The following is a 25265-nucleotide window of genomic DNA, read 5'->3' as shown; positions in this document are numbered from 1 at the left end:
CTGAACGTGAGTATCGACAACACTTGATGACTTCTCAAAGGTTTCAGAAGGAAGACACCTTTACAATTTAAATCTGGCTGGAGCTTGCAGGGCCTCACATATAGCGGCTATTTTATTTTTACAGCCATGTACTTTGTCTCAGTGGTACAGAGGGGCTGTTAAGTGATCTCTGGACTTCTTTGTGGAGAAGGGACTACGTGTGTGCCTGTGCACATGCATATGGCATTAAGAATCATTATTGTAATAATCGTGAGTTTTCTGCCATGGATTCATTATAATGCACCACCATAATCCTTTCCAAATTTAATGTTTACTAAATACATCCAAATTTGCTTTAGTTTTCAGGTAATTGTAAATAAACACATCAACTCACACCCTTATATTTGCATCACAATATTTCTCTCAGAGAAAATTTCAAATGGACTATTAATAAAGGAAGATGGTGCTATTTAGCTAGCGTGTGGTCCCACTTTTTTACTACTGCTGTCACGTTCTGTTATTTGGTTCTTGGCTCTCTGCTGTCACGTAATATCCAGATGTTGAAATGATCTGTGGTTTCTGTGTCTTATGACCGAAATGTACAGAGAACAGTTTCATAAACAAGATTTTGGTAGCATGGTGATGAGAAACATTGGACATAACAATTAGGAATGATAAATATCCTAGCCACTTAACCACATACCCGTTTGGGTCTTCTCTTTTCCTAGAGATTGAAATATTTCTCAGCAGGAGTTCAGAGTTCCCCATAATTTGACTCTTCTTGTCTTCCCAGGGCTTGTCCCTGTACCTTAAGTGTATCCCAGGATCTGGCATCATTGACATAATTCTCTTTCTTGACAGTACTCCACAGTGTCCCACTACTGTAACTTGTACCTGTGTCTCCACCACTGAAATGCTGAGTCCTCCATCTCTGAGTTTCAGGTCCAATGTGTAATTTTCCTTAAAAAATGTTTTTTACATAACATTAAAATTCCTGTCTTAAGGAATTTTTAGTTTCTGCAAATGTAGCTATCCTGGCTATTTGAAGATGATGTTTTTGATCCCCTGTGGATTGGGCTTTTGGTTTAGTTGTTTTCCCCATTAATGGTGATGGATTTCCACGGACTTAGCCACACACAGGTTTGTAGTCTCGTTTGTACCCAGCGGCATGTGTTTGCAGAAGCAATGGATTTGCGGCCGTAAAAGATTGCAGAGCCATGTGATACGCAGAGAGGCCAGACCCTGTGACCTTGGCTTGATTAGCATGGCACCCTACACATGTATATTTCAGAGATTATTAGATCTAGTATCGTGAATTCTTAGGGTGTTTAAATTTGATTTTCAAGGCTTACTCTGAGGAAAACAATGTTTCAAGCTTACAGTTTGTGAGTCCTACCTAGGCACGTACGAGTGCAATATGTGTTAACTATTAGTAACAGCCTTTGTGGATGTTGGCACAGAACCTTTCGGAATTATTTGTATAGCCCATGTTTAGAACAAGAGTCTATAGCTTCTAATTCTCTGTGTCATTTGTTGTTTTTGAAAGGAAGCAGAGGTATAAATACTGCCCAAATATCCTCTGTTGAGGAGCTGTTTGTTTTGCAAGTAACAAATGGCAAAGGTAAAGGGCACCTCTCGAAAATGTTGTGTGGGTGTCCATAATTTAAACTGATGTTACAGAAAGGAAGTATTATTTTCACGAACAAAACATAGTGGCTTAGTCATTTTCCATTTCTAGATGGTGAATGTGTCATACATCTGTATCATGTTTTTCTCAAAGTGAATAACATACTATACTTAAAGGGAAGCAGGCTTTACTGTGGAGTTGCCAAGGTAACTGACCAGCAAGTATGCAGTTCAGTGGATTGCAGAAAGGCAGTTGAGTACACATGAATAAAGAAACATGCATGCCATCTGAAAACCCAAGCGGGCTGTGGTATATTGTGGTTTGACTCTGTAGATTGCAGAAATATTTTTTTATGAAAGCAGAAACTGAGATGTTCTGTACTGGCCCTTGAGGTGCACTGATATGGAATGGCAGGTACCCTTTTATGGTTCTACTTCACACCCTGCCCAGGCCTATCTATAAAATAAGATTATTTGAATACTATTTAAGATGAACAGCCTTTCTTTTTGTTTTACAAACTGGGTTTTACCTGCCTTCTAGTGGCAAAAACGAAGGGAGACTTACAGTAGTTTACAGCATAGATGGCTAATAGTAACTCATGAAGTGCTACACACAATTGATAATTAACTCGAATCGCAAAAATAAAATCTAAATTAAATATTGTACATGTTTAGTCAGCAAACACGAGAGGATTATTTGCCTATACGGTGATTCTCATTAGAATGTATTCTTCCATTCATTAGACATTGATAACGTTATTTAAATATGCCACTGTCTTCTAGGTGCTGAGAAAATAGGTTTTTCATCTCTAGACAGAATAAACATGATAAATTCTGAAGAGATTCATTTGTGTTTTTCAAAATCTTCTTATGCTTAGGCTGCAGGGTTGTGGTCTAGAATTTAAACATCTTTTCCTAGAGATTGAAATTATTTCTCAGCAGGAGTTCAAAGCTCCCTATAATTTGACTCTTCTTGTCTTCCCAGGGTTTGTCCCCATACCTTAAACATACCCCAGGATCTGGCATCATTGACATAATTCCCTTTCTTGACAGTACTCCACAGTGTCCCACTACGGTAACTTGTACCTGCGTTTCCACCACTGAAATGCTGAGTCCTCCATCTCTGCGTTTCAGAATCCTGCTAGTGCTTTTCAGAGCCATACAGAATTCTACTTCTTCCATAAACCTTTTCTAGTTCTTTCCAGCCTCGATTGCTCCTCACCATTTTTCCAGGTTTTGCAGAGCAGTTCATACTTCTGGGATAAGACCTGGTTAGGTGGACATTGGTCTCCCTAACCAGATGGTCATTTTATGGAAGGCAGACACTGGGTCTCCTTTATCTTCATATTCCCCACGGTACCTGACATTCAGGGCGCGTTTTAGAATCATACTGGTGAACAATGTCAAATCATTATCTTCACCGTTTTTTTATGATTGACTCATTCCCATCTTTGGAAAATAGTGGGAGACTTTCTACAGGTGAGTGAATTGTTCTTGGGTAGAAGTTGGGTCCTTTCAATGCCATGGGAAGACCACTTGTGAATACTAGTATAAAACCAGTTAGAAAAGAATGGGAGGCTCCCTAAATACCTAGTTTAAACCTAACTTCCAGCTTCCATCCCTCTGTTACATAGCCTTTGAAGTGATGTTTTTAGTAGTAAAGCTTTGGATACGTGAAGCTACAAGCCAAATATTTTAGTTCAATTCCCCTTTTTTTGGCTGTCTTCCACAGAACTGCAAGGACAAGTTTTCACAGATAAAGAAAGATTTTGTGGGACTTCCTATTTTTATGCTGAAAAATTTACTGTCAAGTGATCTTGCTATCTGGGGCTTTTAGTAATTTGTGAGCCTGGAGTGAGCAGCCTTGGGATTCTAAGGTTAATTACTGTATTTACAAATCCGTCAGTGACTAAGAGGAAGAACTGGCTTGATAGGGTTTATATGTCTAAAAATTGCAGCCGTTCGCCAGTCAGGAAGATAGAAACCCAAAGGAGATTGTAAAAGTGACAAGAGTAACGGCAGTGATGTGTTGGTGGAGATGATAATATCAGACGAAAAACAATAGGTGGAAACTAATCAAACCAATTTGGCCCATTTTAATATGCCTACATCATGTGTCTTAGGTAATCAGTAAATTGTGAAATCTGCCTCCATTTCACTTACAGAAGTTATTTGCACTAAAATTTATTATGTAATTGTTATTGCTTATTTAGGATGTAGCATAATATAATAGATTATTTTGTTTGAATTGTTAAATGTCAAGATCAGGGAAAATGGAATAAATCTTTTCTTGGTGAGACATGAAGGATGAATATTCGTAGTGAAAGTGTCCAATGCATTTTTACAAGTATATGTGAAAGTCACCTTACATATTTTTATGGTATTATACAGTCTGATGTGCTTTATCTAGATAACAAGTAATACAAAGTAGATTCTTACCATTTAAAAAATTACGCTGTGTCCTTTAAAAAAAAAAAAGGTAAAAGAAAAGCAACTACAGCAATTATATAGTTGGTCAATTATCATGATGTATGTTTTGGGCAATAATTTCAAGTAGAAAGAAATTACCAAAAAGATATTACGTATGTCTTCATTATTTAATAACAACTTAAAATATTAAACGTACCTAATTTTGTCTGCATGACATTAGGCTCAGAGCACACCAGGTTGAGAGAGTTGTTCCATGTTTTGTCCTAAAATCACTTCTCTTTAAAATAAACTGTTATTAACAGTTACCTCGCTTGTTGCTTCTGTTTTCCCAGAAATTTCTGCGGCGTGAACGGTGTATTACAGTGTAAGCTGCATTCTCATGAGCGTATCTCATTTTTTTTTTTTTTGATCTCATTATAGTTGTCTTTCTCTCTCTTATCTTTCCTCTTTGTTTTCAGTGTACACTATTTTCTCCAAGGTGCACTCTGATCGGAATGTATATCCATCTGCTGGAGTCCTCTTTGTTCACGTTTTGGAAAGAGAATATTTTAAGGGGGAATTTCCACCTTACCCGAAACCTGGTATGTTTTTTTTTTTTTTTTGCAGGGGGAGAGTGGTTAATTTACTTCATTTTTCTTTTTGTTCAGTGTAAGTAATCTAGATGGTATGTGATCAAATATGTTTAACATTATTAGAAATGGTCGAGATAAGTGATAAATTGGTTGTTGCAGGATATTTTAAGATTAGGAATTTAATTACAGAAGGATGTAATTCACTTTTGAATTTTAAAGAAAGCATATTTCTGGATTCTCAGTCTTGAGTTTTATGCATCTGGCAAATGATCTACCTGTATTCACATAGTAATAATTAGAGCTGTGCAATTATGATTTTCCATAGCAAGACTCAGATTCTTACAGAGTACATTGATTTTTGGAAAAGTATACATATGTTATAGAAGAGAATTAAATGTATTCAGAAAGAGTTCTCAAAAAGGCTTTTAAAATATGAGATAATATAACTTCCTAATAGTATAATGGAGATAAACTTTTTCTTGGAAAGTAATGCCAATTATGAAGTCTTATTTAGTTCACCATTGATTTAAATACCTTATGCTGAACTGTCACCAAAAAAACCCTGCTGCCATTGAGTCGATTCCGACTCATGGTGACCCCGTAGGACAGAAGCCCCGAGTTCTTCCAAGGCTGTAAATCTTTATGCAAGCAGACTGCCACATCTTTCCACTATGGAGTGGCTGGTGGCTTTGAACCACTGACCTGGCCAGCAGCCGAGCACTTAACCACGGTGCCACCAGGGCTCCTGTAAACACATATGATCGAATTAATGAAGATAAAGAATAGCAAGAGAAAACATATTAAGTTATAACTCTTACATAAGTAACAAATAAAAATAAATTTTATCAAAATTATATCTTGTACAAGCACATTTTTAGCAATTAAAAAAAGAATTAAAATATAGTTTTTTATGAAAAGAATTTATATATACATACACAAAAATTTGAGTAAAAACTATCCAATTTAACATAGCTGATGAAGTTTTAAATGTTTTGAAATAACTTTTCATGAGATTACATGCATTCTAATACAGCTGATAAATTCTTCCAGAAAGAAATTTTGTTTCTTAATATGTATTTTTTTAATTGTGCTTTAGATGAAGGTTTACAGAGCAAATTAGTTTCTCATTAAACAATTAATGCACGTACAGCTTTGTGACATTGATTACCAACCCTGCGACATGCCGACACTCTCCCCTTCTCGACTTTGGGCTCCCCATTTTTTTTGTCCAGCTTTACTGTCCCCTTCTGCTTTCTTTTCCTTGCTCCTGGACTTGTGTGCCCATTTAGCCTGATATACATGGTTAAGCTACATGTATTATTGTTTGTTTTTACCAATTTTTTTTACTGAAGGTTTAAAGAGCAAATTAGTTTCTCATTAAACAGTTAACACACATATTGTTTTGTGACATTGGTTGCCAGCCCCACAACATGTCAACGCTCTCCCCTTCTCGACCTTGGATTCCCCATTACCACTTTTCCTGTCCCCTCCTGCCTTCTCGTCCTTGCTCCTGGGCTGGTGTGCCCATGTCTAATCTTTGAGTGAAGAGTGAACCTCAGGATATAAATATTCTTTTTGTGGATTATATGATGAATTGCATACCTGAAAACACTTATAAAATACAGTTAACTATGTTCTCAATAGCAGTCAAGAAAAAGGTAGTCTTTTCATCAGTTATTAAAAAACGTTTTCTTATGAGGCATTCCAGGTTTGCAGTAGTACTTTGGTTAAACTTCTTGAGCAGCAACACTAACATCTGAGAAGGAATAATATAGTTAAGAGCCTAGTTTCAGGAGTAAGCTCTGGGTTAACTTCTAGTTTCACCATTTAATATGACTGTGGAAAAGTTACTTAATTTCTCCAAGTTACATATTCCATCAATAAAATCAGGGCTAATAGTATAGCCATCTTCATAGGCACATTGCGAAAATCAGGTGAAATAGTGCCTGTAAAACACTTAGCACAGGGCCGTGTATATGCTAATATATGATATTACTATTGTCTATTAATATGCTGTCATTAATACAGTTGTTTTAGATTTGTAACATCTTTTTCATCCCATCCTCCAGTGTTTTAAAATCACATTATTTTTGTTTCGATGCTAGTTTTATAATTTTATGATACCCTTTAAGGTTAATGTGATAGTATTTAGGCTCCTTAAGGATGTGAATACATCAATATGGTGAGGTGATTTTCCTGAAAGATAGTTTTCTCTCTGGCAGAACTCCTCCATGACAAATTAATCAAGAAAAAAATTCCTGGTAAATTGTGTGCATCTGCTTTCTTTGTTGCATCAGATTTCTAGACAAATTAAACAACCAAATGGATTTTTTTCTTTATATGAGACTGTAATCTAAATTCCCAAATGGATTTTTTTTTTTTTTTGCTACAAATGTAAGAAACAGGTACATAAAATTTTAGAGACAAACATTTTAATTGAAACTATCAAAGAAAAAATTGTGAAAATAACTGTCTTATGTCTTCTTAATTGTGTTTCTTATCTAGGTGAGATTAGTAATGACCCCATAACATTTAACACAAATTTAATGGGTTACCCAGACCGACCTGGATGGCTTCGATATATCCAAAGGACTCCTTATAGTGATGGAGTGCTATATGGGTCTCCAACAGCTGAAAGTGTGGGGAAACCAACAGTCATTGAGGTAAATACATTGAAAGAGCCAAATTTATATTTTTGTTTTTTTTTGTAATTTAAGTTTCAAGTGTTATAATTAAATTTACACAATAATGGTTTTTAGTATATTATGTGTGAAACACACTAGATAATATTTGGAAATGTACCGTTCCTATCTATCCATCTACAAAGTTTTGTTTTAGCTTTTATGTAAAAAGGCATTCTCAATTAGTGAAAAAACATTCAAAGACATTTTAAAGAAATAGAAGAATTACTGTAATATGAATTATATTTAAGAAAATAATACAAACAAAACACGTATTGGCTCCATATTTTAATTTGAAATTTCACATTCAATTGAAATATAATTATTCTTCAGACATCTTATAGGGTCCTACCATGTGCCAAGCGTTGCACTAGGTGCAGCTGATAGAAAGATGAACCTTATGTGTTTACAGTCCAGATGTTGGAGTACTGGGATGGAAACCTGTATTTAGCCAACACTGTAATAACAACTGCTGTAATAAAAAAGGTGCTGCTTGATGCAGAGTTGTGAGAAGATAAGTACTTCACAAAGTAGAAGGAAGGCTCTCTTGGGCAGAGGAAACAGCAGAGGTATTAGAAAACCACATGGTGCTTAGCGAACTACAGGTATCAGTAGAGGGCAGGATGTGCCCCAGTGGCCAAAGGTTAGGAACTGACGTGTGGATGCTAGTAGGGGCACATCTTTGAGGCCTCTGTAAGCCATGCTAATGTGTGTGTAGCTTTTATTCTAGCAGTGATGGTGGTGTTATAATTCATCAGTTTTTTCCAGTACCTAACATGTTCGGGTGATATTAGAAACTTAAAAAAAAAAAAAAAAATAGTGATCCCTAGGAATTAATACTTTAAAAGAATGAGTGGATATATAACTGAAAGTGTTTCACTGTTTATTATTCCCAACAAAGTCAGAATTATAATGGCAATTACAGCACAGGAGTCCTAAATACACATGTTTTAGGCCCTGATGCCTCAAGGATTTTGGATTCTAATTTAACTATTCAGTTCCGCAGGCATTTACTGGTAGCAACTAGGTGGCAGTGTGGAAAGTGACAGTCGGATTGCCAGGGGCTTGTATAGGTGTTGGGTGGCGTGCTTTCTACCTGATACAAACCAGTAGAGGATTCATGCCTTGAGTTTTTCTCCAAAGTTTTAATCCGTGATGGACTATGCATATGAGCTCCCATTTTGGCTAAGAGAAGTCTTTTCTCCATTTGAATTGAAGTTTGTATTAACTTGGTTTTGCAATGATTTCTAGAAATAAATCTGCTTTCGAAAGGCAATGTAGATGTGTAGCTTAAGAAAGAAAATGGTTTTGAGTTACTGCCAAAATAAACTTTTAAAATACTCAGCAAAGTTTTAAAAGAAAGACATAAATATAATTCATCAAATTTAATTAGCAGATTAAAGGAGAAAAGCAGCATAACCATCTTGATAGAGGTGGAGAGAGCGTTTAGCAAAATTCAACACCTATTCTTAATAATAACAATAAAAAACCCTCAGCAAACTAGTAATAGAAGTGAACTTCCTTATCCTAATAGAAGTTATTTACCGAAAATGAGAGCAAACATCATGCCTAGTAGGAGAACATTGGAGGAATTCCATTCAAATTGAGGAAGAAAACAAGGATGACTCCCTCCCCCACATCTGTTACAGAATATATTGGAAGTCCTAGCAGGTGTAGAAAGAAAGAAAGAAAGAAATTAAATGTATAAGGATTTAAAAGGAAGAAATTGAAGAATCAGTGATAGAAAGCGTCTATAGACTAACTTAAAATCCTAAGAAGGCTAGCTATAGTGTCAATATAGAAAATTCAGTTACATTTCTATATATGAATAACAAGTATTGCTAAAATACTTGTTTTGAAAAGATACCATTTCTAATAGCAACAAAAATTATAAGGTACCTAGGAATAAATCTACCAGAAGGTATATAAGGTCTGTATGAGGAAAAACTTTCATTGATATTAAAAATACCTATATAAATGAAAAGATATTCTATTCTGGGGTAAGAAGACTCAATGTCATGAAGACATGTATCACTTTCACCCTAATTGATCAACATATTTAATACAGTTCTAATCAAAATATCAATATGATTTTTCATGGAACTTGGCAAGCTGATTCTAAAATTTATAAGGAAGAATAAAGGGCCAAGAATAATCAAGACAGTGCTAAAGAAGGGAAAAAAGAGGGGGGAAGGGTACAGTTCTAAAGAAGAAAAATAAAAGGGGAAGGGTTTCTCGCCCTCTGGATGTCAAGATTTATTATAAACCTAAAGTAACTACCATACAGTTGTATGGATGCAGAAATAGACAAATTGATCAATGAATGGAATAGAGAGCACAGAAACAAATCCATCTACATAAGGAACTATGATATATGTATGTATAGATGGTGCCACAGATCATTAGGGAAAAGAATGTCTATTGAATGGTGCTCAGACAATTGTTTATTCATATGGAAAAGCTTATGGTAAGACTAGATTCTTACATCAAACACAATAGTCAATTCTGGACTGATTAAGGACTTCAGTATGAAAAGCAAAATTTTAAAACTATTATATGAAAATGTAGAATTTCTTCTGATCTTGGGGTAAAGGATTTCTTAAATAAGACCTCAATTTTTTAATTTGAGAAAAGATTGGTAAATTTTACTATTTTAAATTGAGAACTTCTGTTCATCAAAAGACACCATTAAAAAAAAAAAGAAGACGTGCTACAAACAGGGATACTTTCAATACATATAGCTGACTGTTAGTATCTAAAATATGAAAAGAAATCCTACAATTCAAAAAGAAAAAGACATGAACAGACATTTTACTAAAGGGGGGGATACAAATGCTGATAAACCTAAGTAAAAAGCTGAATCGTGTCAGTAATGAAAAAAATTCAAATCAAGAGCACGATGAGAATTTTACCCTTAGTAAAATTAATTGCTGGTGAGTGTGGAAATTGGCACAACCACTTTGGAAAACAGTACTGAAATATCTCAGACAGTTGAGTATCACCATACCCCATGATCCAGCAGTCCTACTTCTACCTCTATACCTCAAAGAAACACTCGCAAATGCCCACTTGGAGGTGGTTATAGCAAAACACTGGAAACCCATAAAACAATGGTGGCTCAGAGAGAATATGTAAATTGAGATATAGAGCAGCAATGAACTTAAGCTTACCCAGCAACATGGATAAATGTAAATGTAATGTTGGATTAAAAAACAAGTCCCAGAAGACTACATGTAGTATGATACCATTTTTATAAAGAACAGAAATAAGAAAACTAAGCAATCTGTTTTATATCATACATGCATTTATGATAAAACATGGTTACTTCTTGTTGGGGAGAGACAGGGGACTAGAATAGGAGAGAAATACGTGCATGTTGACTTTAGGTTCATTATATTCTTATACCTTAATACTAACAAATAATATAGTGAGGCGATAATGAGGAAAATTAGAAGATAATGATGAGTTTAGCAGATCTTTCATATAAGCAAGTAGTGACTTATCTGTAAATAAGTCATTTTTTGTATTCATACATAGTAACATATTTAAGGAACCCTGGTGGCACAACATTTAAGCACTCAGCTGCTAACCAAAAGGTGGACAGTTCGAATGCACCCCACAGCTCCTCAGGAGAAAAGACCTGGCAACTAACTCCCATAAAGATTACAGCCAAGAAGACCTTACAGGGCAATTCTACTCTGTTTCATGGGGTCACCATGAGTCAGAATTGACTCAACACCTAACAATGACAGTGACGTACTGTATTTTGAAATATCATTAATGTTGTCAAAAGAGTTTTGCATATCTTAAACTAATATTTGATCATATAAATCCACTGATTCATTCATTCATTCAATAAATATTTATTGAGCATCAAAAATAGATCAGCACTGACTGCTCTGACAAAGGTCACAATAGAGGGCCCCAGACAGAGCTGGAGAAAAATGTAGAACAAAATTCTAACTCACACATACACACACACACACACACACACACAAAGAAAAACAAACTTACTGGTCTGACAGAGGCTGTAGGAACCCCGAGAGTATGCACCCTGGACTCTCTTTTAGCTCAATACTGAAGGCACTCCCAAGGTTCACCCTTCAGCCAAAGATGAGACAGGCCCATAAAACAAAACAAGACTAAATGGGCACACCAGCCAGGGGCAAGGACGAGAAGGCAGGAAGGGACAGGAAAGCTAGTAATGGGGAACCAAAGTCAAGAATGACATGTTTGTGGGGCTGGCAGCCAATGTCACAAAACAATATGTGTATTGTTTAATGAGAAGCTGATTTGCTCTGTCAACCCTCATCTAAAATACAGTTTAAAAAAAATAAAAATAAATGTGAAATTATGCTGTATTTTTCCCCCCAAAAATAAAATAGATCAACCAAGTTCTGGGAAGGGGATCAAAAATAGCACAATGTACACATGTATCTGCTCTCAAGGTCTTCACATAATGATAAAAAGTGAAATTTGACTGAGAATATTCCAGTATTTCAGTATCTCACTAGAACTGATAGGACTGCGTTCTACCATATCTGTTAAAATTAAACATTAAATATAAATTCAGATAATACATTTCCTCCTGCTGATATAATATGTTCTTCACTCCCTTCAGTAGCCTGTGATTTTAAAAGAAGAAATCTTACTAGGATTTGTGAAATTTACAATGATGAACTTTGTGGTCTATCTGGCCAGGCTAGCCATAAAAACATTGCAGTTAGTTTGGAAAATATGTGATCTTCCTTTCTGAGCTGAGGCTTCAAGATATTATAACAAATAATAGAGAATTGATACTTTTTTTTCCCATTGAAACTATGACAAAATTTTTCGCAGGGGAACTTTTTAAATCATGAGGATCACCCCTAATTTTTTTTTTTTTTAAACATGTTTTTCACTTGCTTTTTCGAGGACAATACTTCTTAGTTTATCTTATTGGCTAGTCTTAATTTTTGTGTTCAGTATGAACCTAATTAATCACGTCTCCCAACAGATAGCAGCAAGGAAGTGATTAAGTCCAACGGAAATCTGAAAGATTGTAGAGAGAAATTAAAAAAAAAATTCTGGAATAATACACCTTTCAAAAAGTGTACCTTTTAAATATGGTTAAAGGTTAAGAATTGCTTATTCCAAAATAACTGATTTTTTTACTGTTCTAACTACGGTTATTTCCTATGTGTCTAATATATTTCATTTGAAGCACATTTATGATGCCGTAAAAACCTTGACCTCAGTTTTAAATGCTCAAGAGATTCCTTTTTAGTGTGAGTCAGTTTTATCCTACTTTCTGGTCCTAGTGTCACCCAGAGCTGCTCTCACAGCTTGAAGGCTAGTACTGGGATTCTAAGATTTTTACACAATCATTTGCCTTTTTGAGGTACTGCAGATGTGTCGGAATGATTTACTGTCTGTTAATCTGTGATTTTTGAAGCCATATCCTGTTGGCCTTGACTTTGTTTGTTATCTGCAGTGGCTGTTTCTGAGTTGACATTGAAGAAAGTTCATTGGCTCTCCAAATGTTTACTAATGTTTGACTCTACGAAGGGATTGATTTGTGTTACTGAGTGTGTGCCAAGGGCTTCATAGACGATGATAGTTACTGCTTACCTTCCTTCATAAATGAGACCTGATACGCTACTCATGAACTGGACTGGTTGGTGTATAGTTCACTACTAAATGCAAATAACATAGAGATGTGCTTGTGTTTAAGGCGTATTTTCCAGTATAATCCTTGAAATCCTTTTAAAAGTGCAAAACTGCATTCTTAGCTGGTTGGGTTTGATTTGTGTGTTTTATTTTTGAAATCTTAGAATGCCACTGCTAAGTAATTCAGAATGGTTAACCCACTTACTAATGAGGCCTCCGGACTGCTACCAACACTTAGGGCCATTCCGAAAGGGCCTTTCCGATTTTAATTTTTTTGTTTTTGCATGTTAAATACACCTGACTAATTGTTTATTTTCCTGTAATATTGCTAAAAGCTCTGAGTTTTCATTGCCCAGAGAAGGAATATTTTGTAAGGAAATAAATAAAGCAAATGGAATAAACAATGATTCCTTTTTATTTTGTCTTTAATGAATTTCAGTTTTCAAATAACGTTGTACTTCTTGAATATGATTTCCTTTTTCTAATAGATAACTGCCTACAATAGGCGCACCTTCGAGACTGCAAGGCATAATTTGATCATTAATACAATGTCTGCAGAAGGTAGGTATGGAAAAGCATATTGATGATTGTTTCTTTATCTACAGAAAACCTATTTCACGATCTTTTATAATTGTAAAAAGAGTTAAGGATTTTAAAGAACCACATACCTAAAACGATTGCATTCCTTAGAAAATATCATGATATGTTACGGTGGATAAGAGCTCAGGAGAGGGAACCAAACAGGCCACTTAATATTTCCTTAAGCCTTGGTTTCCTCATGTAAAATGCTGCGAAGAACAGCATTTCTCATAAATCTCTGGTAAAGATTATATGAGTTAAGGCCTGAAATGTGCTTAACACAGAGCCAGTACACATTCAATAACTATTACCAATTTTTATTATTTTGTTTTAAAAACTTCTATAGGTAGTAGTTGAACTGTATGCCAAAGATCCAGAGTTACGGGTATATAGAAATCAACTATAATTTGGGCCACAGTTTCCTAAGTAGCTAATCATGCATCCGTACTTGTTAGAGTCCATCAGCAGTTTAGATTTACATATTGTAAGCTCAAATTGTCAGCTCTTCTCTCAGGAATTTGAAGGTTAAAGACAAAACCTCCCAGGTATTACATTGCCAAACATTTTTCCCTTATTTTGGTATTTGGCTGGGAAAAATGCATACCACTACAAACATGGTAGTTAACATTTATAAATCAAAGGATAGTTCTCTCTATAAATACCAGGTATCATATATAAAGGTGACAGGAGAGGAGCTGATACAGAATTCTTCTGTCCCTGATGGTAAGGGACTTCTGGTTATATTTATTGGTACAATTAAAAACAATTGAACAAACACAAAATATTTTATCAGAAGCTACTAATTTGGAATTCATGGTAATTCAGTCAAGGTTGGGTTAAAAACTGCTATATACTTTATGAAACAAAGCATTTTTTTGTAAAACTGATCATACTGTACATACTTGGAGAGATTGCTTGAAAACTTTGAACTTCCTTAAGTGTGATTTTTTTCCCCAGGTGTTTTAGCAGTACCAACTACAGACAACAGATGTGCTGATTTAAAATTTTAAATGACCTTCATATATGAAAAGCAAGCCCAAATGCCAGCTCTGCGGGCATGGACAGAGGACTCTCTGTCCACCCTCCAGCCCCCACAAGGGCTTTTGGTAGGAATTTATGTTTGGATCAGGGAGACTTTGTTCTTGACCTCAGATATAATTGAATGCTTGCATCCAGTCTAAACTGCCTCTGTAGAATTGGAATATCCTTCATGAACAGAACAATTTCAGAGTTCTCTTCCTCCTTGGGAATTCATCAATATAGTTTTATAGTTATATTACATTGGGCTTGGGCTACCTAACCTCGCCATTACACCCTTAGAGGGACTCAAAATCTTCTGACAGGTATTGGAGTTCCTACTGACTGGAAGGCAGCCTGGTCTACAGCAAGAACTTCTTTTCAAATCTAGTCTTAGTCCTGGATCTAGGTGCCATTGTTCAAATATGGAGTCCCATGATCAGGCAGGTATTAATGGGAGACAGCTAGTCAACTTTAGGTTGAAAGTTAGCTTTAGGGGCTGCTGATCTAAATCAAAGGCTCTTGGTGGCACAGAGGTTAAGCACTTGGCTGCTAACTGAAAGGTTGGTGGTTTGAATCCAAACCAGGGATTTTTGATGCTGTGATGGTGAGGGAGGAGAAGAAGGTAGGTCTGGGGCCTCTACCTTTACTTCACTCAGAGTTGTTCTACTGCATTTAACATAGGGTTCAGTGGCCTGAAACTATTTAAAAACCATTGAACTAAATGACATACCTTTGTCCTTGTGGTTTAGACACAACGTATGTGGGAAAATGAACAGTGGGACTTATCTCTTTGAGATAGACCTACACTCATTTCCTGTCAGGTAAGATTTAGGAAAAGAAACAACAAAAGGTGAATATCAGCACAACCATGCTCAGACACACTCCCTGCCCAGCTGTCTCGTGCTCCAAGAAACCTAAGAGGACATTAATCATGTAGAATCACACCGTGGAGCTGAGGAGAGTATATAAGGTGATTCTCTAAATTGGGTTTCAGTGCCTCAGAGGCCTGCCACCGATCTGTTGGCTTACTGTTCTCTTGGCCTCTGTGATGTCCAAATATAGCAGGCATGGGATTTCCCCAAAGTTAGAAAGCTGTTGTGACTCATCTCCGGGCAGTCTGGCAGCAGCACTTGGCTGAGTCGAGAGCAGGCAGCTGCGTGGCCCAGAGCCTCTGAGGGCCCTGGCTCAGGAGAGGGTTTGCAGCAGGTCGTAAGGGAGCCATGGAGCGGGGTCACATTGGATCAGAAAAAGGCAAATAACCGTCCTCCAAAAAGGAGCACTGATAACAAGAAAAAGTTTTGCAAGCTTTTTTAGAAAACTGGTTGTGAACGTACTGAATAGATGATAGACTTCTGGTATACTCAAAAACTATATTTGGTATTATTTATAAAGATGATCTTATTTATTGTCAGGAAGCAGTTCTTCGTAACACATTTCTGCATTACTATTTCCAAGTGTGGGAAAAAAATGTAGTGTGATTAAGTTACTATTTACTAAAACAGGAAATGTATTTATCTGTAAGAAACAGGAAATTTATCTGCATAAAACAATAAATATGTCATATTTTAGAAGATTGCAGACAGGCTATATATCATGCAAATCTGACAAAATCATGAGCAGGATAAATGACGGTATAGGAGAGAGTAAAGACTCTTCTGTGATTAGGGCCTGAAAAAACAAAATCTATAGAAAGAAAAGACTGCACTCTTGGTTGAAAACTCTGAAGCCAAAGTTTCTTCCCTAACTTTACCTTTGGCTTTGACTGTCCTTGAATATTAAAGAAGCTTCATGAGAAATGAGGTCATCAGAATTTAGCTTAGGTAAAAATCATATGAAGTAAGTTCGAATTATGATAAGTTTCTGGACCTCACTAAAGCTTAGCTTCCCCATCTGGATGTATGGAAGAAAATACTAGTATCTACTCACCCTCTGCTTGTGAAGATTATATGGGATAATTCACCTAAATGCGTTAGCAAGCCTCATAGTAAATATACAAAAAAAAAAAAAAAAACTAGCAGAGGATTAATAAATAAATAAATAAATATTTTTGAATGTTAAGGATTTTAAAATATTACAGTACTATAAAAAGAAAGCTATCTTTATCTTAATAGAACAATTAGAACATAAGAAATGAGGATCCCCAATTCAAGAATAACATTTGAGAAACTGAAATATTTTTATATTTATTTAGTGTTTCTTATGATGAGACTCTGAATTTGAGTATGCGTTGGTTTAAAACATTAATTTTGAAATGCTTAGAGGGAAATTTTGATGAGACATTGGGGAGAGAAAAAAGCCAAGTAAAATTTTAGCAATATGAGATATTTAACTTCATAAAAATTTTAAAAATATATATTTCTAAAATATTTAATTATTATGGTCATCCAAAGAGTGGAATTGCCATGGTTTTAGAATTGTTTTTGAAAATGTAGTCAATATTTATTTTAGAAAAAGTAATGTTTTAGTATGCTCCAGAAAGATCAGTAATATTCAAATTAAAAATAGGATATTTCAAATCATACGTAAACAACCCAAATGTAAGTACAGATATTTTGTAATGTCTTCTCCCTTTGGAAAGGATATTTCCATGCTTCAACTTCCTCTCCTCTTCACATGGAGACAAGACTACTAGAGTAGTTGCAATAATTAAATGAGATAATATACTTGAAAAAGATTTGGCCATTCTAAAGCACTGCAGATTATTATTTCTACCATGCAGAGTTCTTGAAATCCTCCTTCCAGCTGCGTAAATTGAAAGGGTGAGGAGGTAGGTGGGAAACTGGCAAGTTAATCCAAAACTGTTTGAGGTAGATTTGGCTTTTTTCTTTTTTGGGCCAAATCCTGTAATTGTAACTTGAACTGCTTGTACTTTAAATTTGATTATATCGTAGAGAAAGCTCTGTGTTTAATGTATGTAATGTTTTTACATAGGTCTCTCCATTGTAGAGAAACCCTTTAAAGTCAGCATTAATGGTGTTCCTCAAAGCCAGGTTTATGACAGAACACAACAAATCTCAAATTGTCTTTCTGCTTCTCGCTTAAAAAACTACTTTGTTCAAGATACACATATCCTTTTTCATCAAAATTAGATTTCCCGTTACCGTATCAAGCAGAATTCTTCATTAAAAATATGAATGTAGAAGAAATGTTGGCCAGCGAGGTACTTGGAGACTTTCTTGGAGCAGTGAAAAATGTGTGGCAGCCGGAGCGTCTCAATGCCATAAACATCACGTCGGCTCTAGACAGGGGCGGCAGGGTTCCGCTTCCCATTAATGACATGAAGGAGGGGTAAGCAGACCTTTATCTTCATGCCTTAAATATGGATTTTAAAATATGGTGATCTTATCAAACTTATAGATGGAAGATGGCCTATTGCATTTTTCTTTTTAATAAGATTTAAGGATATGAGTATACTGGCAATTTTCTATATTGACAACAAGGTTAAGCTAACGGTTCTTTATATCTCATTCTCCAGGTTCTGGGTATTTAATTGTAGATCAGGACCAGCATCATAAATTACACTAAGTCTTTTTACCTTCTCTAGAGAAACTGATTACATAGGGCCCTGACTTTCAAAGGAAATTGATCCCTGAGTTATCAGCCACAGAATGACATGCGAACTGCTGTAACTTTATTCTAGGAAACTATTTCTTTGCCTTTAACATTCTTTCCAGCATGTGTCAGGACTGAGGGCTGGGGTGGATTTGAAGCCCACTCCTGTGAGACGAGAGCCTAAAGCCTGGCCCTGTCACTCACAGGCTGGGTGACATCGGGCAGATCACTTCCCCCCTCTGTACCTCGACTTCTCCACGTGCTTCAGTGGAGATTATATTCTCACAGGGTTGTCATAATTATCAAGACAATGTATTTGAAAGAAATTTGTCAGTTCTAAAGCTATGTAAGTACAGAGCATGACTTGTACCCAGTAGAGGCTCAGAGAGGGCAGTGGTGGTTCCGTGGTGGAATTCTCGCCTTCCATGGGGGAGAGTGGGGCTTGTTTCCTGGCCGGGGCACCTCAAGTGCGCTACCATCCGCCAGTTTCCTTGCGTGCTGCTAGAATGCTGAACAGGCTTCAGCAGACCTTCTGGACTAAGACTAGGAAGAAAGGTCTGATGATCTACTTCTGAAAAATCAGCCAGTGAAGACCCTATGGATCACAATGGTCCAATCCCATTGTGTACGGGGTTACCATAAGTCAGGGGCCAACTCGTTTGCAGCTAACAACAACAGAGGTCTAGAAACACTCCTACCTGGGTAGATTGAGAGGGTGGAAGAGTCAATGTCAAGTCAAACTTTGATTTCTAATCTGTAGGTTGAGGCAGATGTACTTTTTTTTTTTAACCGATCTTATAAAAGTACAGGCTGTGGAATAAATCACATCGTGTGCGGCTTAGCCCCTTTCCATTTCCTCCTTCATCCATATTCCTGGTATACTTTTATGCAGGTGATATCTGATAAGAATTCAACTTAAGAGTAGCTTTAAATGGGAACGAGGTTGGAAATAAAGGAAAAGATTCCAGATAGGTATAGATGAAATCTGAGAGAATAGGCAGATTGGGGGGGGGGGGGGAGTATCGAAAAAGCAGTGACTTGTAAAGTCCAAATTAAAAATTTCAGAATTAAATTATATCTTCTACATTATATAGCAGTGGATTTTGGAGTCAGTCAAGCACACACAGAAATGCTTTGGGGAAAATAGTTGCTTTACCTCTTGTCTGTCAACTCATCAGCTTTCTATATGAACACGTAATTCTAACCAACCAAAACCCACTGCTGTTGAGCTGATTCTAACTCAGGGAAACCCCACGAGTATCAAAGTAGAACTGTGCTCCATAGGGTTTTCAAGGGCCGATTTTTTTGAAGTAGATCACCGGGCCTTTCTTCCGAGTCATCTCTGGGTGGACTTGAATCTCCAACCTTTTGGTTAGCAGCTGAGCATGTTAACCATTTGCATTATCCAGGGACTCAGCTTATGTTTTCACTTCAAAATTATTACATATTTTTCTTTCCCCCTGAGTAATTAAAGCAGACCCATGGCAACCTCGTGAATAAAGATATCTCTCCTGAAAACATTCTCCAAATATGGAGCCTTTTCAACAGTTTTCCTGAGGTAACGTGTTCCACGGTGATTGTTAAAACAATGACCAGAAGATGTTGGAGGACGCAGCATGAAGACCAGAAATGGATAGGGTTTTCTATGGCTCTCCTGTCTTCTGGGCTCACCTGTTCTCCAGTCAGAAATGCAGGCCCCATGTACAAAGATACATTGAGAACCTGGACTAAAACTAAATTGAACTAAATAAACCAAACCCATTGCCATCAAGTTGATTCATACTCATAGCAATCCCATAGGAGAGAGTAGAACTGCCCCATATCGTTTCCAAGGAGCACCTAGTAGATTCAAACTGTCGACCTTTTAGTTAGCAGCCATAGCTTTTAACCACTAAGCCACTGGACTGTAAACCAAACTCTGACCTAAAGCAGCACTTCCCAACCCTATCTAGCTAAAAATTGTCAGTAGAGCTTTATTAAAAATATATATAGGTTTCTGGCCCCTGACTCCCCTAGAGACTCTGATTCTTTAACCCTAGGGCTGAGTCTGAGCAAGTGACTCTAAATTAAGAACAGAATTTTTGTTCTACAAGTACTTGTTAGAGAATTCAGTCATTAACTGACTGACCCCCAGCACCTGCTAAAGGCGGCACATGCTGTCAGATATTTGAGGGAGTCAGTCCAGTGGCATTTCTTTGGCTCATGTTGTTTCAGACCCTTTCCCAACTTGAAATGCTTTCCACGAGTTTTAATTTAATGTTAAGCCTTAACCTTTGTGAAGTATTCATATGAGAAGTCTTTTAAAATAGCATTTCTATAAATTGTACCCATTGCCAACTCTGTTACTTCAACATCCCTCTACAAGCACTAATGAAGTAAGATTCTGCTTGAGTAGAAAAGCTCGTCCTTGGGAATGATTTTGCATACCTTTTTAGTTGGTTTATAATGTCATGGTAACAAAACAATTTTTTAACCCTGTTGCCTTAAATTTAGAAACTAATCCCTTGCTTCACTCATCTCTGGTGCCTTCCTTCCTTTTTGATGGTGTGTATCACAGTTTTTGAAATCTCCTTGCCTCAGTACTTTCTTTTGAAAATATCACAGGCTGCAAATCCTTTGAAAAATGAAATATTAAAGATAGAAAGAGGTATGGTCAGAGATGGCAAAGAAATTGCAGACATTGCTTTTCTAAAATTTTATTTTAAAAATATATTCATAATCATTTGGAAAGGATACTAGTAATGGTTACACAACATAGTGAATGTAATCAGTGCTGCTGAATTATACATGTAAAAATTGTTGAATGGGTAAATATTTTGTTAGACATATTTTTACCACGAATATATATATGTATATGTATTTATATAGTTTTCATATACTGCAGAAGTATTAAGTGCCCAATATGTATGTTATAATTAATACTAAGTATTGTTTTAAACCCTATGAAATTATTTCCTGTTACTCATCACAACAACTAATAACTGCAGATTGTTCCATATTTGATATCTGTAGTCAAAGAGACAGCAGACGACTCAGAGTAGCTCTCAGAAGTAGACCCTTGGAATAAGCCTACCACCCTGCCACAGCCCAAAGCACCATTAAATGCCCCATCAGGAACCCACTCTACAATATCCTAGCTCCTTATCCTTCTTGATGAGCATTTCTTCATCTCTGTGGAACTTGCTGACAGCTTTCAAACTTCTCCTAAATCAAACAGAAAACAATTATAAAGATTTACTTCAAAGTGAGTAAGCTCCTGTAAAGGAAGGCTGAGCCTCCCGAAAAGACCTGTTTTCACTTGCCAGACCCATAACCCCAGGGCAACTGTGCCCTCTCTGAGCGTGGTCTTGATGCTGTTTTTGCTCCTGACAGAGAGCCAGAAGCTAAGGACTCGTGTATGTATTTAGCCTGGGATAAAGCTGGTGGAAAGAGGAGCAGGTTCATATTTCATTCTAGGCATGTCATAGCTGCCAACCATGGCTGAGTGATGTGGTGTAAATGGTGGCTATGAAGGGAATGATGGGGTGTGAGGATTAAAGAATATACTCACTTTTCATAAGAGATTGTTAAACCTACCACTATTTCCTCTCGTTACCAAAGCATGTGGATCTACCCTCACTCAGAGACAGGGAATCCTAGTTTATGCTCTAGGCCATCTCGTAAAGTACCACCTCTAATTAGTTGTCTCCTTTTTGGCCCATATCGAGAGGTTATATTTGAGGAATAGAATGTAGGTTAAAAACTGGCTGCCAAATATTGGTTTGATGTAAGTTTGTGATCCCAGGGAATCTAGTGCTCTGCTGAACTGTCACCATCCCTGGTGATTTATGGGACTACCCTTTATTCTTAAATTGTGTCTGTGTTTTTCTTTTTGGGCAAATACCCTTTGTTTTATGCAGTTATGGAGATAGAAATTTTTAAAACTGCCTTTAATAAAATAAGAAATTGGAAACCCAAGTTAGTCCGTTTTTATAAGTATACCAAAAAACTAAAACCAAACTCACTGCCGTCAAGTTGGTTCTTACTCATAGTGACCCTATAGGGCACAGTAGAACTGCCCCATAGGGTTTCCAAGGAGCATCCGGTGGATTCAAACAACTGATCTTTTGATTAGCAGCGAAACTTTTAAATGTTGCGCCACCAGGCCTCCTTTATAAGTATATTAATAAATAAACAAATGCGGCCATATGTCTAATATCTGCTCTCATTTTTATGCAAAATTTTTTTCCTTCTTATTTTAAGTATTTATTATGGGGTAGTATTGTATTCGTCCCTGGGACACAGTGATTTTAAAAACGCAACCTGTGCTCATAATCTGGAATGGATCCAGCAACTAGTCAGATAATTTAAGAAAACATTGTAAGTATCACAATTGAGGTATTCAAAGAGGAGGTTCCTTACCCGCCTCAGGTCCAAGCCTGAGACAGGTTCATAGAGGGGGTGAAACCTGATCTCAGTCTTAGAATATGGGTACAAATTATCCTGCTAAAAACAGGAGAAAGGAAATGAATTCCAGGCAGAGGGAACAGCTTGGGCAAAAGCCTTTACGGAGGAGAGAGCACTGTGGATTTGAAATACAACTTAGTGTAGAAATGGGAGAGAGGGATCCAGAAATGATAGTTACTAGGGAGGCAAAAACCAGATCATTCGAGGCTTTGTATACCATGAAAAATAGTTTGGCTTTTATCCTAAAGCATTAAAGACCTTTGCAGAAAATGATTTATATTTAAATTTTTATTTTAGAGAGATCACACTTGTTGGAGAATGAGGGAAGAACTGAATGGAAAGAGAGCTGAGTAGAGGGAGGCATTGGGATTTTAGAGGGCCCAGTAGTAGCAAGAACATGAACCAATCCAGAGATAAGTATCAGAGAGGTGGATATCAAATGTCAGCTTTATTAATGATAAAGCTAATTGAAGAATATGTCTTAGCCCTGCATTGAACTTACCCCTAAAACGTCAGGCCTCCCCTGTTGGGAGACATGGGAGGAGGTTAGACAGAGTCTTCCCTGTGAAGCTCACTACATGATTGAAAGAGTGGACCAAACCCAAATGTCTCTTTTCTGCAAGTAGGCAACCCCCACCTCGCCGCCCCCACCAGAAACATGAGAAGGGTGTGAGTCCGTGTGCGGGTTCCTTCTGATAAGATAATTAATTCCTTCTCCAATGGGGAGGAGAAAGAGGTAGAACGTGAATCTAGAAGTGTTATTCTAGCCAACTTATCTCTGGATTGGTTCATGTTCTTCTGGCAGGGAATATGGCTGCTACCGTTACTCTAAAATTCCAGTGCCTCCCTCCACTCAGCCCTCTCCCCATTCAGTTCTTCCCTTATTCTCCAACAAGTGTGATCTCTCTAAAATAAAAATTTAAATATAATTCATTTTCTATAAAGGTCTCTAATGCTTCAGGATAAAACCGAAACTATTTTTTGTAGTATGCAAAGTCTCACATGATCTGGCTTCCTCCTTGGTAACTATCACTTCTGGATCCCTCTCTCCCATTTCTGCACTAAGTCATTTTCCAAATTCACAGTATTCTCTACTCCTGGAAATATGAGACATGGTGAATAAATGTTGCCCCCAATAATAGGAATGTTACTTTTTAAAGTTTTATTATTATTATTATTATTTTGGTAATTTAGGTAAGAATAGATGTTGAAACCAGGTGTATTCAGCAATATATCCAGAAACTAGATAATGACCAAGTTTGTCTATCCCAGGAATGCAGAGTTGATTTTACGTTAGAAAATCTGCAACTTACCATATTAACAAAGGAGGACATGAGAAATGCTATATAATCACGTCAGTAGATGCAGACCAAGCAGTTAATAAAATACAACACACATCCATGATAAAAATTACCTTTATAAATAAAAGGGAACCTCATGAAATTATTAAAGATTGCTACCATAAAACCTATTTAATAAACATGTAACTTGATCATGAAATATTAGAATTATTTCCTGAATTCAGGAAAAACATAAAGGTGGCCACTATCAACATTTCTGTTCAACATGGAACTGAAACACCAGTCAGCCCAATAAATAGTAACAATAATTAAAAGATAAAAGAATTAGAAAGGAAAAATAAAGCTGTCAATATTCAGACATTATATAATTGTGTACATAGAAATAAGAAGAGAATCTACAGATAAATTATTATAATTATGGGAATAGTTTTGCTGGATGGATGTAAGATTAATATCTGAAAATCAACTATATTTCTATGCGCCAGATACCGATAGTTAGAAAACTTAGTAGAAAAAATATACTATTATAGAAAGGACAAATAAAAGGAACCTATAAATAAATCTAATACAAATGTGCTTGATTTTTACAAATAAAAATAATATTTCAAAACATTAAAGAAGACCTATTAAATATGAGATATACCATGTTCATTGATGGGAAGATTCAATTGGATGAAGACTAATATATATGTTCACTGAGTTCCAATCAAAATCCCTTTTTTTGTGGGACTTGACAAACTCTAAATTTTATATGAAAAGGTCCAAAGGGCTGATAACGTCCAAGAAAATTTGGGGGGAAAAAAAAATGAACAACGTGGAGAGGGCCTTCCCTGTCAGATTTAAGACTAATTAATTGTACAACTGTAGTAAGTCAGTCAACAATAATAGAATAGCATAGGGAGCTTAGCCCATAACGCATAACCCACTGCTGTTGAGTTGATTCCAACACATAGTGACCCAACAGGACAGAGTCAACTGCCCACCAAGGAGCCCGTGGTGGGTTCGAACTGCCTACCTTTTGGTTAGCAGCCGTAGCTCTTAACCACTACACCACCAGGGTTCCCATAAGAAGCTTAGAAACATCCATCTGTGTGTGAAAAATTGATACAAGCTACTGAAGTGACATTGCTTATCAATAGGGAAAGATGGTCTATGCAACAGTTTTTATCTGAGGAGAAATTATTCCAATTTTATTCACTCCACAAATATCAGTGGCAGGCAGATCAAAGACCTAAATGTTCAAAAAACAAAAAACCCATTGCCATTTATTCGTTTCCGACTCCTAGCGACCCGATAGGACAGAGTAGAACTGCCCCATAGAGTTTTTGAGGAGCGGCTAGTGCATTCGAACTGCTGACTATTTGTTAGAGGCCGAAATGTTTAACCACTGCGTGACCAGGGAGGAAACTGCAAAACTTTAGGAAAAATAC

The 25265-nt window shown here is 36.6% G+C and overlaps 1 protein-coding gene across 2 annotated transcripts in view; it reads left to right on the top strand.

Annotated features, from left to right (window-relative positions):
- The window catches only part of SGCE (sarcoglycan epsilon), an 80674-nt gene that overhangs the window by 24917 nt on the left and 30492 nt on the right, over window positions 1-25265 (top strand). For both annotated transcript variants that reach the window (XM_049893573.1, XM_049893572.1), the window contains 4 exons: window positions 4494-4616; window positions 7113-7270; window positions 13426-13498; window positions 17626-17824. In XM_049893573.1, the coding sequence (XP_049749530.1) occupies window positions 4494-4616; window positions 7113-7270; window positions 13426-13498; window positions 17626-17824 (553 nt within the window). The remainder of the gene's footprint in view (window positions 1-4493; window positions 4617-7112; window positions 7271-13425; window positions 13499-17625; window positions 17825-25265) is intronic.

Source organism: Elephas maximus, chromosome 8, assembly GCF_024166365.1.
Source record: "Elephas maximus indicus isolate mEleMax1 chromosome 8, mEleMax1 primary haplotype, whole genome shotgun sequence".
NCBI lineage: Eukaryota > Metazoa > Chordata > Mammalia > Proboscidea > Elephantidae > Elephas > Elephas maximus.
The sequence above is the reverse complement of the archived record's forward strand: the minus strand, read 5'-3'. Positions and strand labels throughout refer to the sequence as shown.